Genomic DNA, 22,711 nt, shown 5'->3' with positions numbered 1-22,711 from the left:
GCCAACCATTCTTCTATTTCAGACAGAAGTTTCCCTGCTTTTTCAGTCTTTGATGCAAGGCTTATCAAGCTATCATTTTTTGCTATACAATTTTCGAGGAGATTTACATTTGTTAACCAATCCCTCTACTTTCACTCGCCTCAATTTTTTCTAGGTAGCGTCGTCAATGCTTTCCTAATGTACGAACAACTCTTTTTCGATCTTGGCCCTTGCGTCATATATCTTGGAAACTTTGCCAGTCAAGGGATTTGACATAATGGGTGAAAGAATACTACAACAAATGAACATTAAAGGAAATGGAATAAAATGGTTTTAATGCACTACAGAAATAGGTAGCAGAACAATTTGAAGCTAAGGTGATCAATCAATGGACAAATCTGCCAACAGAGTAGATAGAAATAGGAAGGGAAACCGGAGGAACGAACCGAGGCTTGACCAGCATGAATGGCCGAGCCTCAACGAGCAAAGCTTCTATAACCACTGTAGTTTAAACTGGGGACACAGAACCATAATTAATTGAGGCCCAGAGATCGTAAAACTCAGTGCTTAATAGGACTAGAAAAAATACGCGAATATCAAGAGGACCAGAAAAGCTGGGCGGCAACTAATTAGCGGTCAAAATGAAAAAAACGAAAATGCAGGAGAGAGGCAGCGACAATCGTCAGTTTTTAGCCCAGCTAACGGCACCGATCAAGCAAAGCTAGGACAAAAAACACGCAACGAAAGCGCGACGCAAAGGAACGGCTGAGTCCTACAACGAACAAATTCTATAACCCCTAGTAGTAAAACTGATGTCACGGAGCCGCAAAAAATAGGACTCAGAGAGAAGTTTCTTGTTCTTTTTGGCCCTACGGCGTCGTTCATTCAGTTTGCTACTTAGCGTTTTCTTAAGCAAACAACGTAGTGAATTTTGACGCCTTAAATTTAAAGTTATCGTCTTAGGTTCCAGTGGATGTTTCTAGAGCAAATGACAGTAATCTTTTACTAGGTGTGGATCTTTACGTTTTCTCGTCGACACTAGGTCAATCAATACTTGGATAATCAAAACGTCTGTTTGCTTAAGAAGACCAAAGATCTTTAGTGCTCCGTTTCGCGGGCAATAAACTATAGCTTTCAAAGTGTTTCGATAACGTTGAAGCACATTAGTAGGTTTGGAAATTCTGAGTGCTCGAAAGTTATTTGTTCTGTGAGAAATCAAAGAATTATTGACTTCAGTTTTGAGCCGGAAAACGTTATCCAACTCATAATGTATCATTTTTTTATAGTTTACAGCGAATGGGTTTAAACTTATTCCCGGAGTTGCAAATACTTCTATACCAGATTTGGGTGTTTTTCGAGGTACTGTTTATCGCAAGGAACAATGAACTCGCACTCAAAAAGAATACCATGTGCTCACTTCACTGTATTTTTTCAATTTCAGGACAAAAATTTTGAAAAACTTTTGTTTTATGCAAATTTGAGAACTTTTTTGTCAAATTTCCAAAATCTATGATTTTATCCCAATCAAGCCAATTCCCTAAAATTTACGGGATATATGTTTTATAGAAGTTGCCCCAGCCACAAATTAATAATTGATCAATTTCTCAAAAGAATTGAAGAAATCTCTAATATTTCAAAACCAGCCTTGAAAAATTCAAAAATAAATGTCAAAATCTCACAGATTTCGACGAAAACTTTTTTGTGTTCCTACCCTTCATTACAATTGATCAATATCAATTTAATAGCTACAAGTGAGTTTCATAATTTTCGGTTTTTTAAACAAGTTTTTTTGAGTTTTTACTGGCTTGCCAATTACGGAAAATTTCGTTTTTTTCTCGTAAAATCCGATTTTTCAACCCAAATCTCGGTCTTAAAGTTTTCGTTGATTTTCGCTGTACTACCCAGAAGTCCCTGTCAGGATGCTGCAGTCACTAGATTTGTAGGCAGCAATGGCGACTGAAAACACTTCTCTCACACTTTTGGTTTCAGCCACCGCGTATCCAGAAAGGCCAATCAGTCCAGTTCAGTTGTGCTCCCTGTTTATTTTCTCTTTCTCTCCGTGGTCCTAAATGTCCGCTCCCGTTGCGATAATTTTCAAAAACTTTAATGGTAATCAAAGTCTTAATAAAAAAAACTAATAACAATTCAAGACTTAATTTCTTGAGATCAAAAATGTATCGGAACACTGTCGTTATAGCAAACAAAATTCCTGTTTCGGTACAGGAAATCCAAATATTTTGCATTGCAGAACGTATAAGACTCAAAACTCCTATAAAGCTGATAAGACTCATCAGAGAAAAACGTACGTACGATTTACTGCATCAAATAACTAGCAAGGTTGTCGGCCAAACGTAATTGATGCTCTGTTCAAGGTCGGAATAGGTCAAAATGCAATTAATTTGACCTCTGGATTCTATTTATATTAAAAAAGATTTGTTCCCACCGAGTATTGAACTTCAACCTCTAGGTTAAGGGGCCTAGGTCCTAGCCATTAGGCTATATCGCAGTTGGAATACTATGTGCAAACGCACAAGTAATAATCTCATTTACGCTTACACGCAATTGCGTTAGCAACAATTGGGAATATTTGTCACTGATATCCGCGCTCGTTTTTTCTTATCCATTTGCGCTGAAATTGCGGAAAAGGCTAATATGTAGGATTGGCAGCGTAATCCAAACAGGTAATTAACCAAAAAAGCACAATATTCGACCAAAGTGCTTTGAAACATTTTTTGATCAAATGTTGCAAGCAAAACTTTTGTTTTAACTAAAAATTTTTGGAATGGCAAAATAGGTCGAAGATTTGTTTCGTCAATCGGAAAATGTGAAACACTCTAGCTTAGTCCTTTCTCTGTGATTTCTCACAACTTATTGGACGCAAAACCATAATTTAAGTCCAGTCGTAAATATGAACACTCTTGACACACGGCCTCAAATCTCTATCTGCTCTCTCATTGCATTTTTCTCAGCAAATGATTTGCGCAAATTTTCCCCCACCCTCCGCTCCTTGGGTAACACAAAACAGATTTTGCGCAATAAAAGCGATAGCTATTTTACCCCCGCAATAGTGCCTCGAGTTTTATATCTGAGGAATGCGTTAAAATGTTTTACAGCACTGCCTCATGGATTCCACATAGTAGAAATGACTTCATTTGCTGTTTACACGAGTTTAAATGCCCTTATCAATTGTCACTGTTTTTCTTTGTTTAGTAGGAAGAAATCAAACAAAACCCAGAACATAATTAATTGAATAAAAGTCCATGGGATTACTGATTGCGAGTGTGAAGACTAACTGTTGATTACCACGTACTCACATCTTAGCCCGTGATAAAATTTTCCATCTTAATGATATGTTCAATATTTAGTAAAATTTCTCGGAAGCAAGTTTTAGACCCAATTATGCGGAAAACAGTGAAAAAATACTAATTCTTGTTTCAATTCGAAAAGTACTAATTCTTACGCATTGAAAGATTATAATCCCAGCCGATACTGACTTAGATAATCTGTCAAAGGCAATTCCTTGCAAAGTAAGTAGAATGGTGCTACGAAGAAGGAAAGATAGGAAAGAAAAATGAGCAATACAGCCGGCAGCTGAATTCTGATTGGCCCATCTATCACATTCGTCCGAGCACTACAATTGGTGAGCGTTCGCATTATCGGCTGAAAATCTCTCTTTTGGTTGTAGGCTAAACCCTCTGTCCGCCTACGCGGCCAAGTGAAACAGACGAAAATGTATTCAGATTACCTACACGACCATTTTTGTCCCAAGTTCAGTGCATAGGAAAAGGAAAAAGGAAATGGAAAATCTACGAAAATATATTTTATAGTGATGACGTAATTAACAAGGGGAAGAATAGAGCACAGATACAGATTTGTTTTAATCCCTAATGTAGGATACTGCAATGAGTGAGTTTATGAGCTGGAAGACAGAGAGGAATGAGGATATCCAGAGCAGAATCAGATCCACTCCAACATGTTTGTTGCTCTTCGTGTACTCTATAGATCCGAGAGTGGCACACATGAAGCAAAAGAACAGCTAAAACACAAATATCATGCCATTGGTCAAATTTTTTCTAAATTCCCAGGCTACGATGCGCTACACAAGGTGGTCAATGCATTCAAAATAGTACTTTTCCAAGTATTATAAAACATACAAATGCCAGACCAGTTCACTAAAAACGATCAACCACTCAAAAGAGTAACTATCAGCCAATTTCAGTCAGATCAACATCTGCTTAAACCTTTTGAGGAACCTCTTCGGGCACGAATGATGGATAATATTACTCAAAACAATCTGTTGAAAAAAAACCGATTTGGATTCTAAAACAAAAACAAAAAAAGCGTCAACAGATCCGATTTTAACTATTTATGAGACAGCAATACGTGTGGAAAACAAAGGAAGCACTGAATCAAATTTCTAAATATGCAAAGGCATTTAATTTGCTTTTGCTCAAGATCCTTGTCAAAAAAGCAGAGTGCTTAAATTTTCTGAGCCCGCAATTAAATAATTACAAGATCTTTTTCCGAAGATTGATCCATTGCTTTAAAATAAGCGATGTCGGAATAAATTTTCCTGAATCGTGGTGTACCCATGGCACAATATTAGCTCGTTTTTTGTTTTTTCTTTTATACGTAAACGATTTCTGACAACAAATCAAAGGCAACGTTGAACTTGTACAATTTGCAGTGGATGCTAGTATATTAATTTGATATGATTCAGGAAAAAATATTGCAACCATTGAAAAATTTTATTGCAGAAAGACAGTTACTGTCGGAGTTCCTTAAGTTTTTTGAGCCCGCAATTAATTAATTACAAGATCTTTTCTCGAAGAGCTAATCCATTGCATTAAAATAAACGATGTCCGAATAAATTTTCCTTAATCATGGTTTACCCATGGCACAATATTAGCTCACTTTTTTCTTAAATACTTAAATGATTTCTGGCAACAAATCAAAGGTAACATTGAACTTGTACAATTTGCAGTGGATGCTAGTACTTTAATTCGCTCTGATTTAGGAAAAAAATTGCAAATATTGAAAAAATTTTTATGCAGACAGACAATTTTTTGAGGGGAAAACTTACTTTTAATGCTGATAAGACAGAGCTCTGTTATTTTTGCCAAAGATGAATTAGAACCAATAATTACTTTAGAATAAAGTTGATAAAGATCAAATGAGAGCTGTTGTTATTTACGAATACATCCTAAATGCCATTTTAAGAACATCTAAATGTTGTCTTACGACCAATGGATGCTGCTATTCACTCACTTTGTTAGGTAAGAATTCATATGTTTTTGGAAATAGGAATCCATGCTTTCAAGTCCTTAGTCCTCTTTCATCTGCCATTCTTTGGGGTCTTTAAAAAACCTATAAGTCAACAGTTTAAATGAGGCACAAAAGTGTGTTATATGCGGCATAGAAATAATCACTTCCGTGGTAATCTTCTAAAATCACCTGTCCTACCAGTTGAACTAATAATTTGCAAGTTTGTCTGATGAAGCATCACACACGTGGGTCAGCGGGGTTACTCAAATATTTTTGAAACGTGTGTAAACCACTTACAGTTGCAGCAGAACAAACGAACAAAACAACTGGTAATAACAAACCAGATATACTAGGCACACTAAATGATCTTTGATTTTAATGAACATCCAAAACAAGGAATTAGTTGCTTTTTAGTATGAGAGCGAAGTTGAAATTAGTTTTCAATAACATTCTAACAGATTTCGTGCAACGTCAGCGTGAAAATATACCAAGTGAGAGTCAATAAGAATCTTTAAGTTCCTGTTTTTAAACTGGGAATGAACGGTTTAATTGGTAATGCCAATAAAAAACAAAAGGATTATTAATAGTTTCAGTTACAATTTATATCATTTTAATACAGATTTTAGATTATTCAGAAGGAATGAAAACTTTAACGTTTCGCCAATGCGGTTTACTTTACGTTTGGAAAAAAATTGGATTTTTTCGAAAGCTCAACAAAACTTTGAACTGAGGCTTGATTTTTAATTTTCGAAGCTTTTTGAAGACATGTGATTGAATGCATCGGTGCTCAATTTTGAGTTCTTACCTGATGATATCGGTAGAACTTCAGATGTTGATGCATTTGGCTCGAGATATTCCTCTAATCACGAGTTTTTGTTCTTACCTGACCGAATTGGTGAGAACAAAAACAAATTGCAAGAAAAACCTAAAATTCACGTGTGGAGTAATAAATTTGAATGCTAATATCTGGTTCTTTAAATTGTTGATCTGTTTTGTTGAAGACCGTAGTTATGATAACCAAGTTAATTGTCAATTGAAAGTTATTGAGTTTGTAAAAAAATCAATGGCACTTGTTCATCGCAATGGCCATTTCTTCTTGTTGATCCATACCAGACAAGATCAAGGTATACGCAACCGAACATTTGGCTGGTGAAGGGGAACTGGATTAGGACATAATTAGATTTATTTGAATGTTTGGAGCTATAATTATGATTCAGGGCTGCTCCTTGCTAGCCAAACCGGATTACATGCACAAACTGACTGGGTTCCAAACCCAACAGACCAAAACGCAAAGAATTATTACACTAAAGTAGAGCAAAACTATTAACAGACTATCACTGTACCAAAATCGATGTCTAGGCCATGCCCAAGTAGGCCGCAAATTCTAGTTAAATGATTATTATAATTTAAAATCAATTTTTAATCTAGTTTTCAAAATTTTTGGAAAAATTTGATCTTACATTTTCAAGAAAACGTTTTTCCAGCCTAAAATAGACGACAAAAATCCTTTTTAGCATCTCACCTGCGCCACGCTCAGACCCAGCAACACCTGTCGTGCCACTTTGCCCTGTAACCTTCCAACGACTATGAGAATGTTGAGAGTCAAAATGGCCGCGCCTATCATATTGGAGAGGAGCAAGAAAATCACGATGAAAACGACAATTGGTCGGTTGAAGTCATCGTAGTGGCTGCATTGTTCACCCACACCGTCCCAATAAGAGTTATTGTACAACAAGCCATAGTCTGGAAAAAATTAAAACCAATTTTTGAAATTTAAAGACAACGAAACTGTCTTCCATAAAGCATAATCATGCTTTATAATATAATTTTCATATTTTTATTTTGTGGATCCTAAATTTTCTAAAATCCATGTGCATCTGCGCAGTGAAAAATTGTGCGCTTGATGCATTGTACTTGATACATTGTGCGTGTGAAACGTACTTACTAACTTCGAGGATGCAAAAGCGGAGCACTAAGAGGAAAATCCGGTCAGTGGAATTCATTTCCAAACTCGAAGTTGAAAAGTCGAATCTACTTTCCGCCGCAAAATTCTTTTTGTGGAAGCTCATTCTGCAAACTTTCTGTAATTATATTTAACTTAATTTGAGAGCGCATATTGCGTTTTCATGGGCTGGAAGCAAAAATCCCTTTTCAAAGGAGCCGAATTTGCGTCTAAGTGAATTGTCTTGAAATAGAACTAGATTTACAAAGCCGCAACAAATAAATGCATCTTAATTAGAAAATCATTAAAGCGGCATATTAATTGCATTATAATCCCTCATTTTAAAATTCAATGTTGTTTTAAAATGTGTATAATGATAATAATATGATAATAATAATAAATTTCAACAAACTTGATTTCACCAAGCTTAGTAAGCTAGTAAGCCAGTAACGAGGCTTGAATTTCATTTCCCTCAAACATTTTCCATCCACATGGGTTTGATTTTTGCTTTAAATTCTTCTTATCTGAATCAAAAATAAATTCTTTGACATCATTATAATCGGGAAAATCACGCGCCGGTGACACCCAATTGTTGTAGTTTGTAACTCGGTAGAAAAAATTACTTCCTCAACACTGACGATTACATTCCTTTGATTTTTAAAACATTTTCCCGTTAGATCGCGATTTCGGATGTTCGTTTCTCAGTAGCAAAAATTGCTCCTCCTGAAGTGGAAGTTTAATTGTCAAAATTTTGTTTAAAATCACGAGACCCATGAAAACAAGCTGATATGTGATTGGAAGTAAATTCATTGATCGAAGACAATCATTGTTATCTTTATCACTAAAAGGACTGCTCGATTATATTCATTTTAAAAATTCCCTGAAGACTTTCTATTTGCCTGACGATAGATTTACTGGCATACAAAATTTTTGATCCCTAAAACCAAAACGATATTATGTAACTTTTGACAAGCCTGAATTTTTTTGACTTTTCTGTTTCACATCGAATTGATCTATTTAGATACGCAAGCTTCTGATTACTTTTCAGTAAAACAAAATTTAAGTGATGATTCCACGATAAATTTTCTAAAAAAAAACATATGCCCAGGTCTTTGAGGTGTCTTTCCTGTTGAATGGTTCCATTTGTGGGAAGTCCATGCAATAGCATTTTCAATGTTATTTTCCAGCTGAACTCTTTTGTCCACAGTGCTAATGATTTTTGTGTTTTTCGCGTATAAATAGCACTCATTGACAAATATTTCGGGTAGGTCATTTGTATAAACGGAAAAAGGAAACAATGTTAAAATGACCGTTTATGCCCACCGCTGGATCAACCAATCCACAATTAGGTTAGATTAGGACACGAAAATGCGGGTAACATTGAGACCGGAGATAACATCAAGACGATTAATTTCTGAGTGTATTAATCGGCCAAGCTCCGCCCAGGACACCGCAGAGTGAAGCCACTCTGATGGTAGGCGTGCCTGCCCGTAGAAGACTTGGCAAGTTAAGTCAACTCTTGTAGTATGGAATGGTGAACCAAGTAAACAATTAAAACGGTTTGCAGTGATCTGAAGTGCCTGATGTGCAATGTCTTAACGTTCTATCAATTTGGTTAACACTCGTCTGGTTGGGTTGTGGAGTGAACACCGCTGAGCTCTTCAAGCCATCTACTGTCTCGTTTAGATATATTGGTTGATCGATTATTTAGTCAATTGAATTGAGAACCTGGTATAATCCCCAATCTTAGAGTCAACACTTTATGCTTTTTAGTGAGACTTTTTCTTAGGAACATACATATCGCATAACACAGAGAGAGACACTCCAAACTGATTTTAACATCATTACTTTTATTGGCAATTGAGCACAGTTCTAGAAAGCCTCAAAACAGTCCATTTAAGGATCGAACGAAGTGCGTGGTACAAACTTTTCCTCTAATTAAGAGTAGTAGGCTTGTGAAGTTACTATCCCTCCGAGTAGTTCTTCTTCTCTGCTTTACGAACTTATTCTAGGACTAATTGTGGAATTGTGAATAAGTTAAACCACAATCCTAAATATTCAATTTATATATTGGCAACCACAGAGGGGTTTTTCCGATTGGAAGAAGTTTTTTTTTAAGAAAACAATAGCATATTTGGTTTTTTGAGAGAATTGATGAATTAGATCATCGGAATATCTTCTAAAACTAAAGTTCATCTTTTACTTTTGTTATCATTGGGTTTAACATTAAAAGTTATTTCGATTACCAAAAATGAACAACGCACCGAACAAACAGCAACAACAACAACAATAGAACCAGGCGAACAACCAGCAGAAAATTGTCGAACAGAGTTTAGAAAGATGGGTTCAACACTTCGAGTCTATGTCAAATGCCAACAATTGGGATGTGTTGGAAAAGTTATGCGTTGGATGAGAATTGCAATATCCCCAATCATTACTTTCAACCAGTGCCAGGACAACCAGACTTGACTTTAGCAAGAGTCCTGAGCCTTCTTAACAACAAAATCGGCGACTTTCCAAACGCAAGGTGTGCGCGTATTAAATTCAAAAAGCTTCAGCAATAAGAAACAGAGTCCATCCAAGAGTTCTCAAATTGAGCTCGGAAATAGGCGAGGCAGCCAATGCTCACCTTGGTGCTGCGGGACCACAGGAAGCTAACAAAGTTGCCTTTATGGACGAACTATTGGACAACGAAATCAGATGCACACCTAAAAGAAGAACCCTGAAGCATCAATGCTGCAACACAAAGGGCTACTACTCTAGAGGCCATCAGTAAGGCAGAATCCAGTCGACTGTGAGGATGAAGGAACGGAATCCTGAGATGGACAAAGATGGAACAAGATCATGACGAGTCAACAAGAGCTGACTTAAGACCCCTCTACACCAGTTTGTTATCAGGTTTCAATCAAATGATCAAGATCCAGACCAGAAGCTTCAATAAGTTATTGGAGCAGCAAGAGCAACATACCCAAATCATGGAGAAGATTCTTGAAACCCAGACCAGTTTCTTATCAGAATCAAGTCAACCCAGATATCAGAGTCCAAGTCCGGGAAGACTTGAAGGCTTTTGGTCCCGAACGTCTGCGATGCAGTTCTAAAATTGCCGAGAGTTTGGGTACTTGTCAAAGCAGTGTCCACAAAAAGAAACAGTGCAACCTGATATATCCGCAAACGCAGACACCGATGGATAACCAATTGTGAAAAACTTTTTACAGCGAGCGAACCCAGAACAAGTAAGCATTATCAACAAATCTCAAGCGGAAGCAGTTTTCGGACCTACAGTCTACGTAATGGTTGATCTGGACGGACAAAAGCAAAAAGCGTTAGTAAAAACTGGGATCAATGTGAACATTTTGTCAAAAAAAAAATTACTCACAGTTTGAGCATAGTTCCAAACTCAGACCTTTCCGAGAACAAGCTCTTTCGGTCAAGAAAGATCCTTTCAAAATACTGGCGTTTTTAAAGCCGAATTGAAATTCGAGACCGGGGTTAAAGTGAAAGCCGAACTTCTGGTGATTCCGAACACAGATGTACCTTTGGTACTTGGAATTCAGGCGATGGAGGAGAACAAAGTATTAATCGACTTCCACTCTAAGCAGCTGATGATGGAGAAGGAGGGCAATGTTGTCAATTTGCAGTTTGTCTGTCAGCCTGATTCCCTAGCCGCGTATACCTCTGTGAGACGGAAGCAGACACCTGTCTTGATCACTGTGAAACAAATGAAAGAACACATCACGCGGTAAATCCAGAAACAAATCTAGCTCAGCCTTTCGATGAAGATGTAGAGCAGATTTGTTCTTAGATAGAAGCCATACCAGATAGAAGCGAACAAACCGACGACAGAAGAGCTCTGCTACGAAAGTTCAGGATTTTCTCGCAATGAACGACAGAGAACTTGGGCAGACTCAATTGGTGCAGCCTCAAATTGACACAGGTGATACGCTGACCATGCAACTCGCTCCCCATAGACTTGCACCTGAAAAACCACAGTTGTTAAGAAGGAGATGGAGAGTATGCTAGCACGAAACATTATCCGACCATCAAACAGTTGGTACAGTGCGCCAATCGTTCTGGTTACCAAGCAGAATGGGAGCCTCCGAATGTGAGCCGACTTCGGACGACTCAACGAAATAACGAAAAAAAATGCTTTTCCCTTTTCCTCTTCCTCGAATTGACCAGATACTGGATCATCTGCACGGAGCAAGGAATTTCTCGAACCTCGACCTGGCCGCAGGATATTGGCAAGCTCCATTGGCTGAGAGTGCTGTATCAACAACGGCGTTTGTCACCCCCGAGGGTGGACATTTTGAGTACCTCAGACTTCCTTTTGGACTATGCAATGCGCCCGGAACTTATGACCAATTTTTCCAATAAATAATTCCTCTCGTTTGTTCTCATCTTCCAGAACGACGGTCTCGTGTTCAACTCAATGAGGAAGAATATGAAAAACACATGCACCTCGTTTTTCAAGCACTTTAACGCGGCAATCTCAAACTCAAATCTAAGAAATGGCGCCTGTTTCAAGAATTCGTAACCTACCTAGGATAAAAACCGAGCCCAGAAGGAATTGCACCAGATGACAACAAACTCGTTGCAGTACGCGACTGGAAACGCTACGGAGCAAAACTGGGATAGCAAAACCTCTCTACCAGACAGCAAAAAAGAACAGTAGTTTCGCTTGGAGCCCTGAATGTCATAATGCGTTTGAAAAATTGAGAACGGCTTTGATTGAGAGCTCGATACTCAAACATCGAGACAACAGCTCACCTTTTATTGTGGACACGATTGCAAGTGACAACAGTCTAGGAGCAGTAATCTCATATTTTATCCATGGTGAAGAATACCCATCAGCCTTTGCGATCAGAGTTCTGACGCCAGCAGAATGTTGATACTCAACAACAAAAAGAGAAGCATTAGCAGTCATCCAAGCGATGTAATGGTTCAAACCGTACAATTGTGGAACTCAGTTTGTGCTCAGATTAGATAGTGCATCACTGCAGTGGTTATTTAGGCAGAACAATGACGGGATGATAATTAGGATGCTCCAAGGATTGAAAGAGATCGATTTCCAGGTAGTACACTGACCAGAAGACAAGCACGGGAACGCAGATGGCTTGTCAAGACAGTGCAGCATAACTCCCGAGTTGACTGAAGCAGAGAGACTAGACTTGTTTGGGAGCTGCCCTCCAGTGAATTCTTTAGAGGACGCCCTTGGAAGAATCAACTTAGTTACAGCCGAGGACACAAACGAACCAATGAGTCTTCAATTTCAAGAAGACATAAACTAATTTCGGATGGCTCAAAGAATTTATTGCTGCCTACGTCTCACCTTGCAATGGGTTAACGCCGAGAAACATCCGGATCAAAATCCATTGAGAGACTTGAAAATCAAGAAAACAAACGCCATAACCCAAGGCGAAGACGCAGTAGCAATATGGGGCCTCTGTGACCAGATGAAACTTACTGATGGCGTGCTGTACAGGAAGTGGCATGTAGAAGGAAGCAATGGAACACAAAAGCAATTTGTAGTACCCCACGGACTTAGAGAGACAGTTTTGGATCAACTTCACGATTTCAAACACAGTACAAGCCATTGTGCTTTTCAAAAGACCTTGGACAGGGCAAAACAGAGGTTCTGTTGGCCAAATATGAGAAAAGACATACAACAAAAATGTGAGAACTGTACCCTCTGTCAATCACGCAGTACCGCTGGAAAGAGAAGAATAGCCCCACTCCAGACAATCAACGTTGGGATACGATTCAGCAAAAAGGCAGCTGATATCCTTGGTCCTGTTACACGTGCAAAGACCAGTGTGCAAAATACACACTCGTAGTGACGGACTATTTCACAAAATCCGTGGTCTGCGTTCCCCTGCAAAGGACTACTGCAGAAAATGTTGCTCGATCTTTAGTCAAGAACTGGGTTTTAACGTTTGCAGCACCTGACTGCCTTCACACCGAACAAGGAGTGAACTTCTGCAGCGAACTACTACTAAAGGTTTGCAGAATTTTTAATTAGAGAAGTCAAAAATCTCCATACCACCCACAAAGAAATGACATGGTCGAACGTCACTACAGAGTCATTGTAGATATCAGTTCAAAATATTGCGCAAACAATCCAAGCAGCTGGGAACAAATGATCCCCTTATTCATCTTCGTGTATACAAAACAACCGGACAGTACTCAAAACAACTGGAAAGACTCTCACTTGTGTTTGGGCAGGAATGCAAATATGCGATTGACTTGCTAGTCCCCAAAGCACCTTGATACGAAATTCACAACTACGAATTCACGAAGTAGCTCAACGAGCAAATCAGGGAAGCACATCTGAACTCCAGAGAGACACCACTTGGCTAAAGGTAAGACAGACAGAAAGATGTGTATCAAAAAAATTTTTTGGCTAAGAATTGAAGCAAGGAGACAAAGTCTGGTTTTTCGCACCCAATAAAACAAAATGAAAAAATCCTCCTTCAATGGGACGCACCATACAACAACATTGAGAAGACGTCAGAAGTAAATTACAAAATTTCAAAGAATGGGAATGCAAAGAAATGTCAGATCGACAAATACAATTGATTGAAGCCGGTGAAAGACAAAGAGGGACCACCTAAAATGGAAACGAGATCTTCCCATTGCGAAGCGCTGCAGAGCGAAGCAAACATCAAGGAAATCAATAGCAATAAAAACGTCCAAAACTTTAAACCAGAAGTTTTGTCGAGACGACCAAGGCAGCAGAGTCCGTACAAATGGATGCAAGAAGACAAACGTTTCTTCTACGATCTATTCGCTGAAAGCCCGAGCATTACGAAAACTCTCACCAAAGACAACATCCAAATGGAACGAAACAGCAAAGAGAAAGGGACACGCGAAGGTGCACACCCCTTCCTCAAAGACCCCACAAGCCCAAAGTGGTGATGAGAGATCTCAATGAAAAAAATCAACACCTGCAAGTGCAACAAGAGATATGTGTAAATCAAAATCTTTTGCCGAGCTTCTAGGATCAACAACAGACGATGTCGCCTACTCGATTGCAAGAAAAAGAGAAAGACGAGAGGTCAAGTATCCGAAGAGATTCGAAATTGACGGCGAGTTAGAAAAAAACTTTTCTGAACGTAATAATAAACGTAAAAACTTTCTTCTAACGTAAAAACTTTTTTTAAAATGAGACACAAAAATTCAAACTTGATTAGGTTTCGTAAAAACTTATCAAATAGGTTCTGGGAGCATGTAAGTGTTGATAATCTTTTTAAAAAATTGTATTCTTGCTTTCGATAGGAGGATTATAAAAAAATTCTCTCTAATTATTAAAAAAATTTGACGTCAACAACGACGGGCTCTTGATCCAAGTGATGATTTCCGTGTACAGTTGAGAGCTTGTTCACAACGCCCTCAAAGCCATTGAGCTACCACAACCCATCAATAACTCTACAACGGCAGCAACACTGAAATTAGACCAGAACTAATTAATTTTGTCAAGACAAGGAGAGAGTTGCGCCGAGTAGAACAGCGATGAGTATTTATCACGCCCTGGTACATCACAGTTAAATTTTTGCTCAAAACCAGTGGCTTTTGTGTGCACACAAGAACAGTTATGCTTAACGGCAGTACTTTACAACCATGAGGTGGCGGCATTAAAGACATGTGTAAGAGAAGTATCGAAACAGCCAGTTTTGCCAACTGTGTTCTACTTGGGTAACTCCATGTATTTTTTTGGGCGGCAAATGAGCAGCAGTTCCTCTACAAAACAACGTTCTCAGATGGAAAGAAACTCTCTAGCAGGGTGGATGGTTGCAAAAGCTGATTGGTACACCCTCCATGCAACGGAAAATTTCTGCCTCCAACTAACGGAATGGTGATGTTACCTGATCCTGCAGAATGCGTAGAGCCAACTGGATCAATAACCACTATCAGCACTCCAGAGAAACTCAGTTTTTACTATCCCAGCTTTTACTATCCCAGTCCAAGAAGCACTTTTTACTATCCCAGGTTCCCCTACAAATGTCCAACAAACAGCATACACCGACGTTACATATCGTTAGAGCAGAGCTCCAATGTGTTCCGAAATTGAACATAACATCTCCATTGACTAGGGAAATGGATGGCAAAATACCAAGTCAGTACAAAACGTATGACAGCGAAGAACTTCATTTCCAGCACTCCTGGTGCAATACACTATCAGAAATGGCGGGCTTATTTGCAATTACTTTATGGATGCTGTGACTCATTCTTGCTGCTGTTTGGCTAGCAGGGAGGTTTTAAGTGGATAACAGAAAAAAAACCGCAAACAAGTTGTCGACTGATCAAGTCAGAGAAACTCGAAGTGGAGCTCAAATAGAAGAAAGACTGAACCTAGTTGAAAAAATGCGAGTCGAAGACACAAAATTTGATTAATATTACCGTATCGCAAACTATGGTGATGGAGCTGTTTCCTATTTATAGTCTATACTCTAAGTGCATTGAGTTGTACTATTCAGGAAAATATTTAGACCGAATTGATGGAATTTGGGAACAGATACTTGAACTTAAGCATTTTTCGGAAAAGAATCAATTCAATACTGACCTTGAATTATTCAAAAAAAATATTCAACAAAGAAGCGATTTCTAAATTGGAAACCGTACAAAGATGAAATAGCAAAGAAATTGATGAGAACGATTGAATGAGTAAGTATTGATTCTGATAAAGACGCTATGATAGATCTTCGACCACAATCGCACACACGTAACAGAGGAGAAACCCATACTACGGAATTATGGTATCAAAGCTATGTATGACCTTCCAAAAAGTTTTTCTAAAGAGGCAGTTTCTACACACGGATTAGGATTCTTTGGTAAAAATAGGACTAATCTATCATATCAAAACATAGATAAGCAGTATGTATACGGCTCAAATTTGGCCATTTTTTGACACATAACAATTCTGAAAATAACTAAATCGTAGTGATATTCGAATTAACGGAATTGATGAATGAGTGAATAGATCTCTGTCGAGGTACTGAAAAATATAATATTTTGTTGATATTGGTGTATTTGGGTAACTATACTTTCAGTAAAATTAGCATAATAATATTTCATGTTTTTTCTCCTTCTAGACCTATTTGCATAACTTAGGAGAAAATAAAGCCGTTATCTATTAAGAATAGACTACACGTTCCACTACTTGAGATAAACAGAAAACTTAAACCTTTTATTTTTTACAGGAACTGGAATCTAGTATTCATTAGTACTAGTTAATTGTTAATTAATTGCAGTTCACGTCTAAAACAAAACTTATAATTGTACAGATTTAGTTTCTTCAAATCACATCTTGAAAGATTTTAAGCAAATCCTTAGTTCTAGCTTAGATTAGGCTGATCTAGCTTAGGTTTTAAACTATTAAAAATAGTGATCAACCAATCGATAATGAGGTTAAATTAGGAAACGATCTGGAGGACAACACTGAGGCTGGAGACAACATCAAGACGATTGATTTCTGAGAGTACTAATGGACCAAGCTCTTTCCAGGAGACCAAATAGTGAAGCCATTCTGAGGGTAGACCTGCCTGCCCGTAGTAGACTTGGCAAATTAATTCAACCCATGTAGTATGGAATGGTGAACCAAGTAAACAATTAAGACGGTCTGCAGTAACCTGATGTGCTTGATGGGCAATGTCTTAACGTTCTATCAAGTTGGTAAAACTCGTCTGGTTGGGTTCTGAATTGAACATTGACAAGCTCTTCACGCCATCTACTGTCTTTTATAATTATATTGGTTGATCAATTGATTGGTCAATTGAATTGAGGACCTGGTATAAACCCCAATCTTAGAGTCACCACATTTTGATCCTTTTAGTACGAATATTTCTTAGGAACATAGATATCACATAACACAGAGAGGCACTTCAAACTTATTTCAACATCATTATTTTTATTGGCGATTGAACACAGTTCTAGAACGCCTCAAAACAGTTTATTTAGGGATCGAACGAAGGGCTTCGTATAACCTTTTAGTCTAATTAAGAGTAGTAGGTTTGTGAAGTTACTACCCCTTTCTGTAGTTGTTCTTTTTGCTCTACGGATTTATTCTAGGACTAATTGTGGAATTGTGAATAGGATAAACCCCATCCTAAATGTTCAAACTCTATAAAAGTTCTTAGCGAAAGTAGTTTTTGGTTGAGAAAACATCTCAATTGTACTCGACGAATTTTGTAGAAAACGCCAACCCATCACTCGTCGTTGAACTTTCGTGCTTTTTAATAGTTTTCAAACCCGCTTCAGTTGTTGACAACCTGGATTAGCGCATATCTCAAATTTTTGATTGCATAATTTACAGATACTTAAAAAACAATGTGTCAAAAGAAAATTGACGCCCTAGAATGTGACAGTTCCTGCGCTCAATGATCGACGCTCAATGATCGACAGGCGGTGTCTGGGCAACCCAACAGTTACTTCAAATATGAGCGGTGCAAAAAGATTGCAGAGAAAAACTCATCTTCTGATCACAGCTTGCGGCCAATAGATGTTTCAATTCAATGCCCAAATTTTTTGGTGGCGATTTTAAAATCGTTTGCTTGCAATAGGAAAACCATAGTCATAATTATGGATATTGTACTACCTATTTCCAATAAATGCAGAACTATGTCTAGGAAGCTAATGGCTTTGAAATTATCCGAATGCTTTCCTTTCGGTAACTGGATAAAGCGGAGCAAACTGAGGCAATTCGATTACTACCTTTAATGCTCAGCCGTCAAGGGCAAGAAATTTATCCGTAGGTTGAAGATGGACAATATCATGGGTTTTATATATGACTAAACCATGATTATGACTATGCCGGCTATGACTATGACTAAAAAACTGATTCGGAGTCACTATTTTGCATTATTAACGAACTCACTAGGTGTAAGTTCAAACTATGCGTACAAACTCATATCACTTGCTTTGTTTAAAATGAAGACCAATTAAATGATTTAGAAAATCCATTCTCAAATTCTCAACTTCTTGTTTAAAAAATAAAATAAAATAGTTGACCTTCGCAGTTCTTCCATGGCCCGAAAGTCCTCTGGTCCTTAGTGCCCCACTTGCTTCTGTGTGATATGAGTTGAAGTAATAAATTCACTCCCTCCATTAGACCACCAATAAACGCCAACGTGTGACCATCTATAGTCGCGTCCGCGAATTTCAGGAACATTTTAGAACCGAGAAATTATTCGTGATCCGGTTCAATAAATTCAGGATTAATGGAAAGAGATAGTGAAGATTTGAAGATTATAAAGTGGATTTTTTTATAGATAAATTAAGAAAAATTTATGGGAAATTATTGTGAAGAAATTTTAAATTTCGGCAGTCTGCTTTCTCATTCTCTGAAAAATTTCCTGACATGTTAACTAGTCATAATAAAGTTCAGGGCAGCATAACTAAAGAGTCAGCAATCTTGTTTGTGAAAAGCGTATCAAAAAGATTGCCAAACTTCTATAGCGAGTTACCTTAAATTTCAAGAAAATCTCTCCTCGTTTAAAAATACTAAAACTACTTCAAAGACAACGGAAATCGGTTTACAAAAAGATAAAAGAAAGCGCAACAAAGAAGGAATTGAAAAACTAGCTGAATTTCTGTAAAGCTGTTTTCTGTAATCTCAAACGAATCTTACACAATCGCTAATACACAGACAAAATAGGTTAATGATCGTTAATAGCAGCAATCTTTTGTTTTGCAAAATGATAACAACACAACATAAACGAGGGATTCCTGAAAATTTCTTGCACTTCAAAAAGTAAGCTTATGTGTTAAGTTACCGCATTTGAAACAGATGTTTAGTTATATTATTCTCTTGTTTATCATTAGTTTAAACCAAGTTATAACACAGGGAATCAATAGGAATAAAACTATAAGAGTGAAAATTGTAGACATTGCGTCTTGTTTGTTCCCAGTGGTTTCATGGTCATAATGACCAAGTTTAAATAATGGTCAACACACTGACCATTTAAAGCTTTATGTTTTACAATTTAGGAAAGCTTCAGTAAACATACAATGACCAAATTCATTCCCACTTGAAAGCTGAAAAAAATTGTATAGTATAGATGAAGAAAATAAGTTGAATGTATTGTATAAATTTGCAACAGACAAGTGCAAACAATAAGCGTCAAATGATTATTACTTTTTCGGTAGCTTTCATATCCTACTGTCAGTAAAACGTCACATCCATTGAAAAATGACAGTTGTTTTGTTTGAATTTTCATTTTATTCAAATACTGGATTGGATGTTTAAGCCTTTTATTTTGCACAATAGGCTATTTTTATTTAAGTTTAACAAAAATATGTTACAAGATTTTGTTTTAAAAAAGAAACGAAAATCATGAGATCAAGTAATTTTGCAGTGAATTAGATAATTCAACTGTTTGAAAGGTCACCGTTGCTCTAAAAGTATTTTAAGATTGAGCTAATGTTGCAAAACGATTTGACGCAGTTGGTTTGTCTGATATAGCCGAGAGGTAAGTTGTGTGACTCACAAAAGAATTAATGAATTTTCAGCGCTTTCATCCGTGAAGCTGTCTGCGTGAGGATGAAATCCCACTTAACAAAAGCAGCACCTCACCCTCAACTACAACTTGAACACTCTTGTCTGCACTGTATGCACCACTGCGGGTAATTTTTCAGATGAAAAGACATTGGTCATAGTCATAACATTAAATAACAATATTGCTCCCAAAATGAGTTTAGAGTCTGCAGCGTAACAAGAAAAACACTTTTAAGACCAGGACGCTGAGGTCATACAACTGTTCAGCTGCAAGTCTGGAGAAACCCAAATCCTAATGTTTAAAGGAGGCTCGCTAATGTGCATTGCCACACAATGTTCCGACCCCGCGTAATTTGTGCCGCAATTGTCTATCAAATGAAGAACGGATAGACTACCTTCAAAATACAAAGAACAAGGCGGCTCGGTAATGTGCAATGGCACATAAGGTTCCGACCCCGCCCATCCACAATTTTGGCATAATTGTCTACCAAATGAGGAACAGATAGAAAAACCCAAAAATTATTTTTTGCGAATCCCAAAAAAGCCCAAGTCTTTTTCAAAAAATTCTGTATGAACGATAAGATAACCTCCAAAACAAATAACTCAGTGGAGTAAAAATTGATGCATTAGATTGCTGTAATATGTCAATATTAAGAAAGCGAGTCAAAACGAACAGCAAAATCAAACAACAACAACAACAACAAACATTAATTACATAGAAAAATTTATGTCCCTCTTAAAAACTAAATTTAATAACAAAGTCAACATACTGTCAGATAAACCTGAAACTAAACAAAAATAACTTATAAATCACCAGAAAACATATGCGACCAGTCCATAAAAAGGTTTGGTAACAATTATACAAAAAAGAACAAAAACAGAAAAGTAAAAAAAATTAACTTATTTTTTTGAAACAATTAACTTCAAAGTAATAAATACCATTAGAAATAAATTAATATTACCACAAATTTGCGATTACCACTGCTTCTATAGAAGGGCATTAGGACCTGACCTTATTCATTTTTTAGAGCGGCTAAAAAGAACAACAAAGAACAAACAAAATTTCAATTGAAACTTGCCAGAAAACGCTGTCAAAACCGTCAAGCCAAATTTTGGCACTCAAAATATATTTGATTGCGCCTTCTTCAAACAGCTATAATGTAGTACGTGGCCATTCATTAGTAAGATTAGGTAACAAGCAGACAAAAAAGCGAAGTGCTAAAGTATGTAATACTTTTAATTTTTTTTCGAAACAAAATTACATTCAATGTCATGAAAGGCATTCATTACAAAAAGAGCTATTTAAATATCGTCGTTTTTTCATGAAAAGGAAACCCTCGAGACCTGTAATTATCCAGAATATTTCTTGCATCTACAAAAGGAACGTCAAATATGACAAAAATCAAATTAATTTAATTTTTTTTTGTGAAAAAGCGGTGTCGAAGCCAGTAAGGTCATAACAAAATCTTTAAAAAAAGATTTGGGACACCAATCCCTTTTATTCCCTTGACACCCATAATGTCATATTTGACCTGTAATCAACTAACGAGATTAGGTAACAAAAAGAAACATAAAAAGAACAAAATTGCGAAAACAAAAAGTTTTTTTTTTTTAATTTTGGAAAACGATGGGTTTGAAAGTCATAAAAGCCATCAGCTATCTGCTAATATCAGAATATCGGTTTTTCTATTCTTCCATGAAAAGCAAATGAAAGCTATCACTATACAGGAAATTTCATACGACCGAAACGAGAAAGTATAAATGACAATTAAGACAAAATTAAAAAATTCAATTGATTTCTTCAAGAAAGAGGCGTCGAGGCCATTAAAACGATGATTTATATCTTTCAGGATTTTAATATGTTCAATTGTGTTTTAATTTGAATGCTAATAAGGTGACATGAGAACTGTCAATAATGTGATAATGTGACAAAATTAGAAAACGTGAAAAACTGGCAAATATCAAAACAAACAAAAATCTAAAATCTTGTAGTATCAAAGCCAGAAAACAATAATTTCAGGCTTAAAACTGCAACCGAGAAAAAATGTTAACTCAGTAGAAAGAAGAAGCAGTCTTTTTTTGCTGACACTAATTTGGAAGTTGAACAAATTAAGAAAAAAATAGAGGAAAAGTTAATTAAGCCATTATTTATTGAAAAGTCAATTATTTTGAAAAAAGAAACGACCATAAACTTTCAATTAAAAAACTATATGCATTAGCCTGGAGTTGTTTAGCAAGCGAATTGGTTGGACCTATCACTCCTGAGCTTTGATTTGATATGTTCTGTTCTTTATTATTAAAAAAAAAGTCTTTTTTAAAAAAAAGACCGACTGATTACAACCCGATTTTCTTGGATTGTAACAGTCCAAGAATGGCCCAAAACTACCCTGTTAATACTTATTGTCCGTTAAGAACAATTGATTTTTCGAATGTTGTAGATATAGATAATTTCTGAGTTGAAACTCAAAATAAATTTTGCATTTTTGATAATCAACGAGTAAAGTTAGCAAAAAACGGCAAAGTTTTAACTACAAGGCACTCTCTGCGGACTTTGAAGTAGAAATAGCCCCCCTCTGAGTCTACAAAGATTGTATGAGTGTTGTTTGGGGGTGTACTGTAGGCAAATTTAATCAAAGTGGACTAAAGTAGCTTATTTCGTGCTGTTGTTGATGAAAAAGGCTAAATTTTGAAATGTTTATCCAGATTTTTTGACCAAAAAATTAAATCAAAACAATCAAAAATGCTTGTTCGTCTTCAAAAATAAAATCAAAGACACTATTCTTAAAAATTATAACAAATTTTAGCAAAATTGACAAAAATTTAGGCAAAAATTCCGGAAAATGTGAATAAAAACAACGTGAATTTACTCTTCTTTTCTTAGAAGTTTAAGCCTCGATAACTCCCTGTAGAAAACGAAAATTAAAAAAATCTTTTTAATTCCATATTCTACGCTGGACGAGCTTTCTAATGATACCAGTCTCAACTCTCTACGATGAATATATCGAGCGGCGAAAATTCACTGAACAAAAAAAAAA

General features: G+C 36.8%; 1 protein-coding gene across 1 annotated transcript; it reads right to left on the bottom strand.

Moving 5' to 3' along the window:
• Window positions 1–3,777: 3,777 nt before the first annotated feature.
• On the bottom strand, window positions 3,778–19,221 carry LOC142348363 (uncharacterized). Its single transcript, XM_075399685.1, has 3 exons — window positions 18,191–19,221; window positions 6,767–6,987; window positions 3,778–4,015 (listed from the first exon to the last, which is right to left on the bottom strand). The coding sequence occupies exons 1-3, from the start codon at window positions 18,348–18,350 to the stop codon at window positions 3,857–3,859; spliced, it is 540 nt and encodes a 179-aa protein (XP_075255800.1). The 5' UTR covers window positions 18,351–19,221; the 3' UTR covers window positions 3,778–3,856.
• Between the last annotated feature and the right edge of the window lie 3,490 nt (window positions 19,222–22,711).

Source organism: Convolutriloba macropyga, chromosome 10, assembly GCF_964194025.1.
Source record: "Convolutriloba macropyga chromosome 10, txConMacr16.3, whole genome shotgun sequence".
Classification (NCBI taxonomy): domain Eukaryota; kingdom Metazoa; phylum Xenacoelomorpha; order Acoela; family Convolutidae; genus Convolutriloba; species Convolutriloba macropyga.
This window is presented reverse-complemented; position numbering and strand designations above follow the sequence as displayed.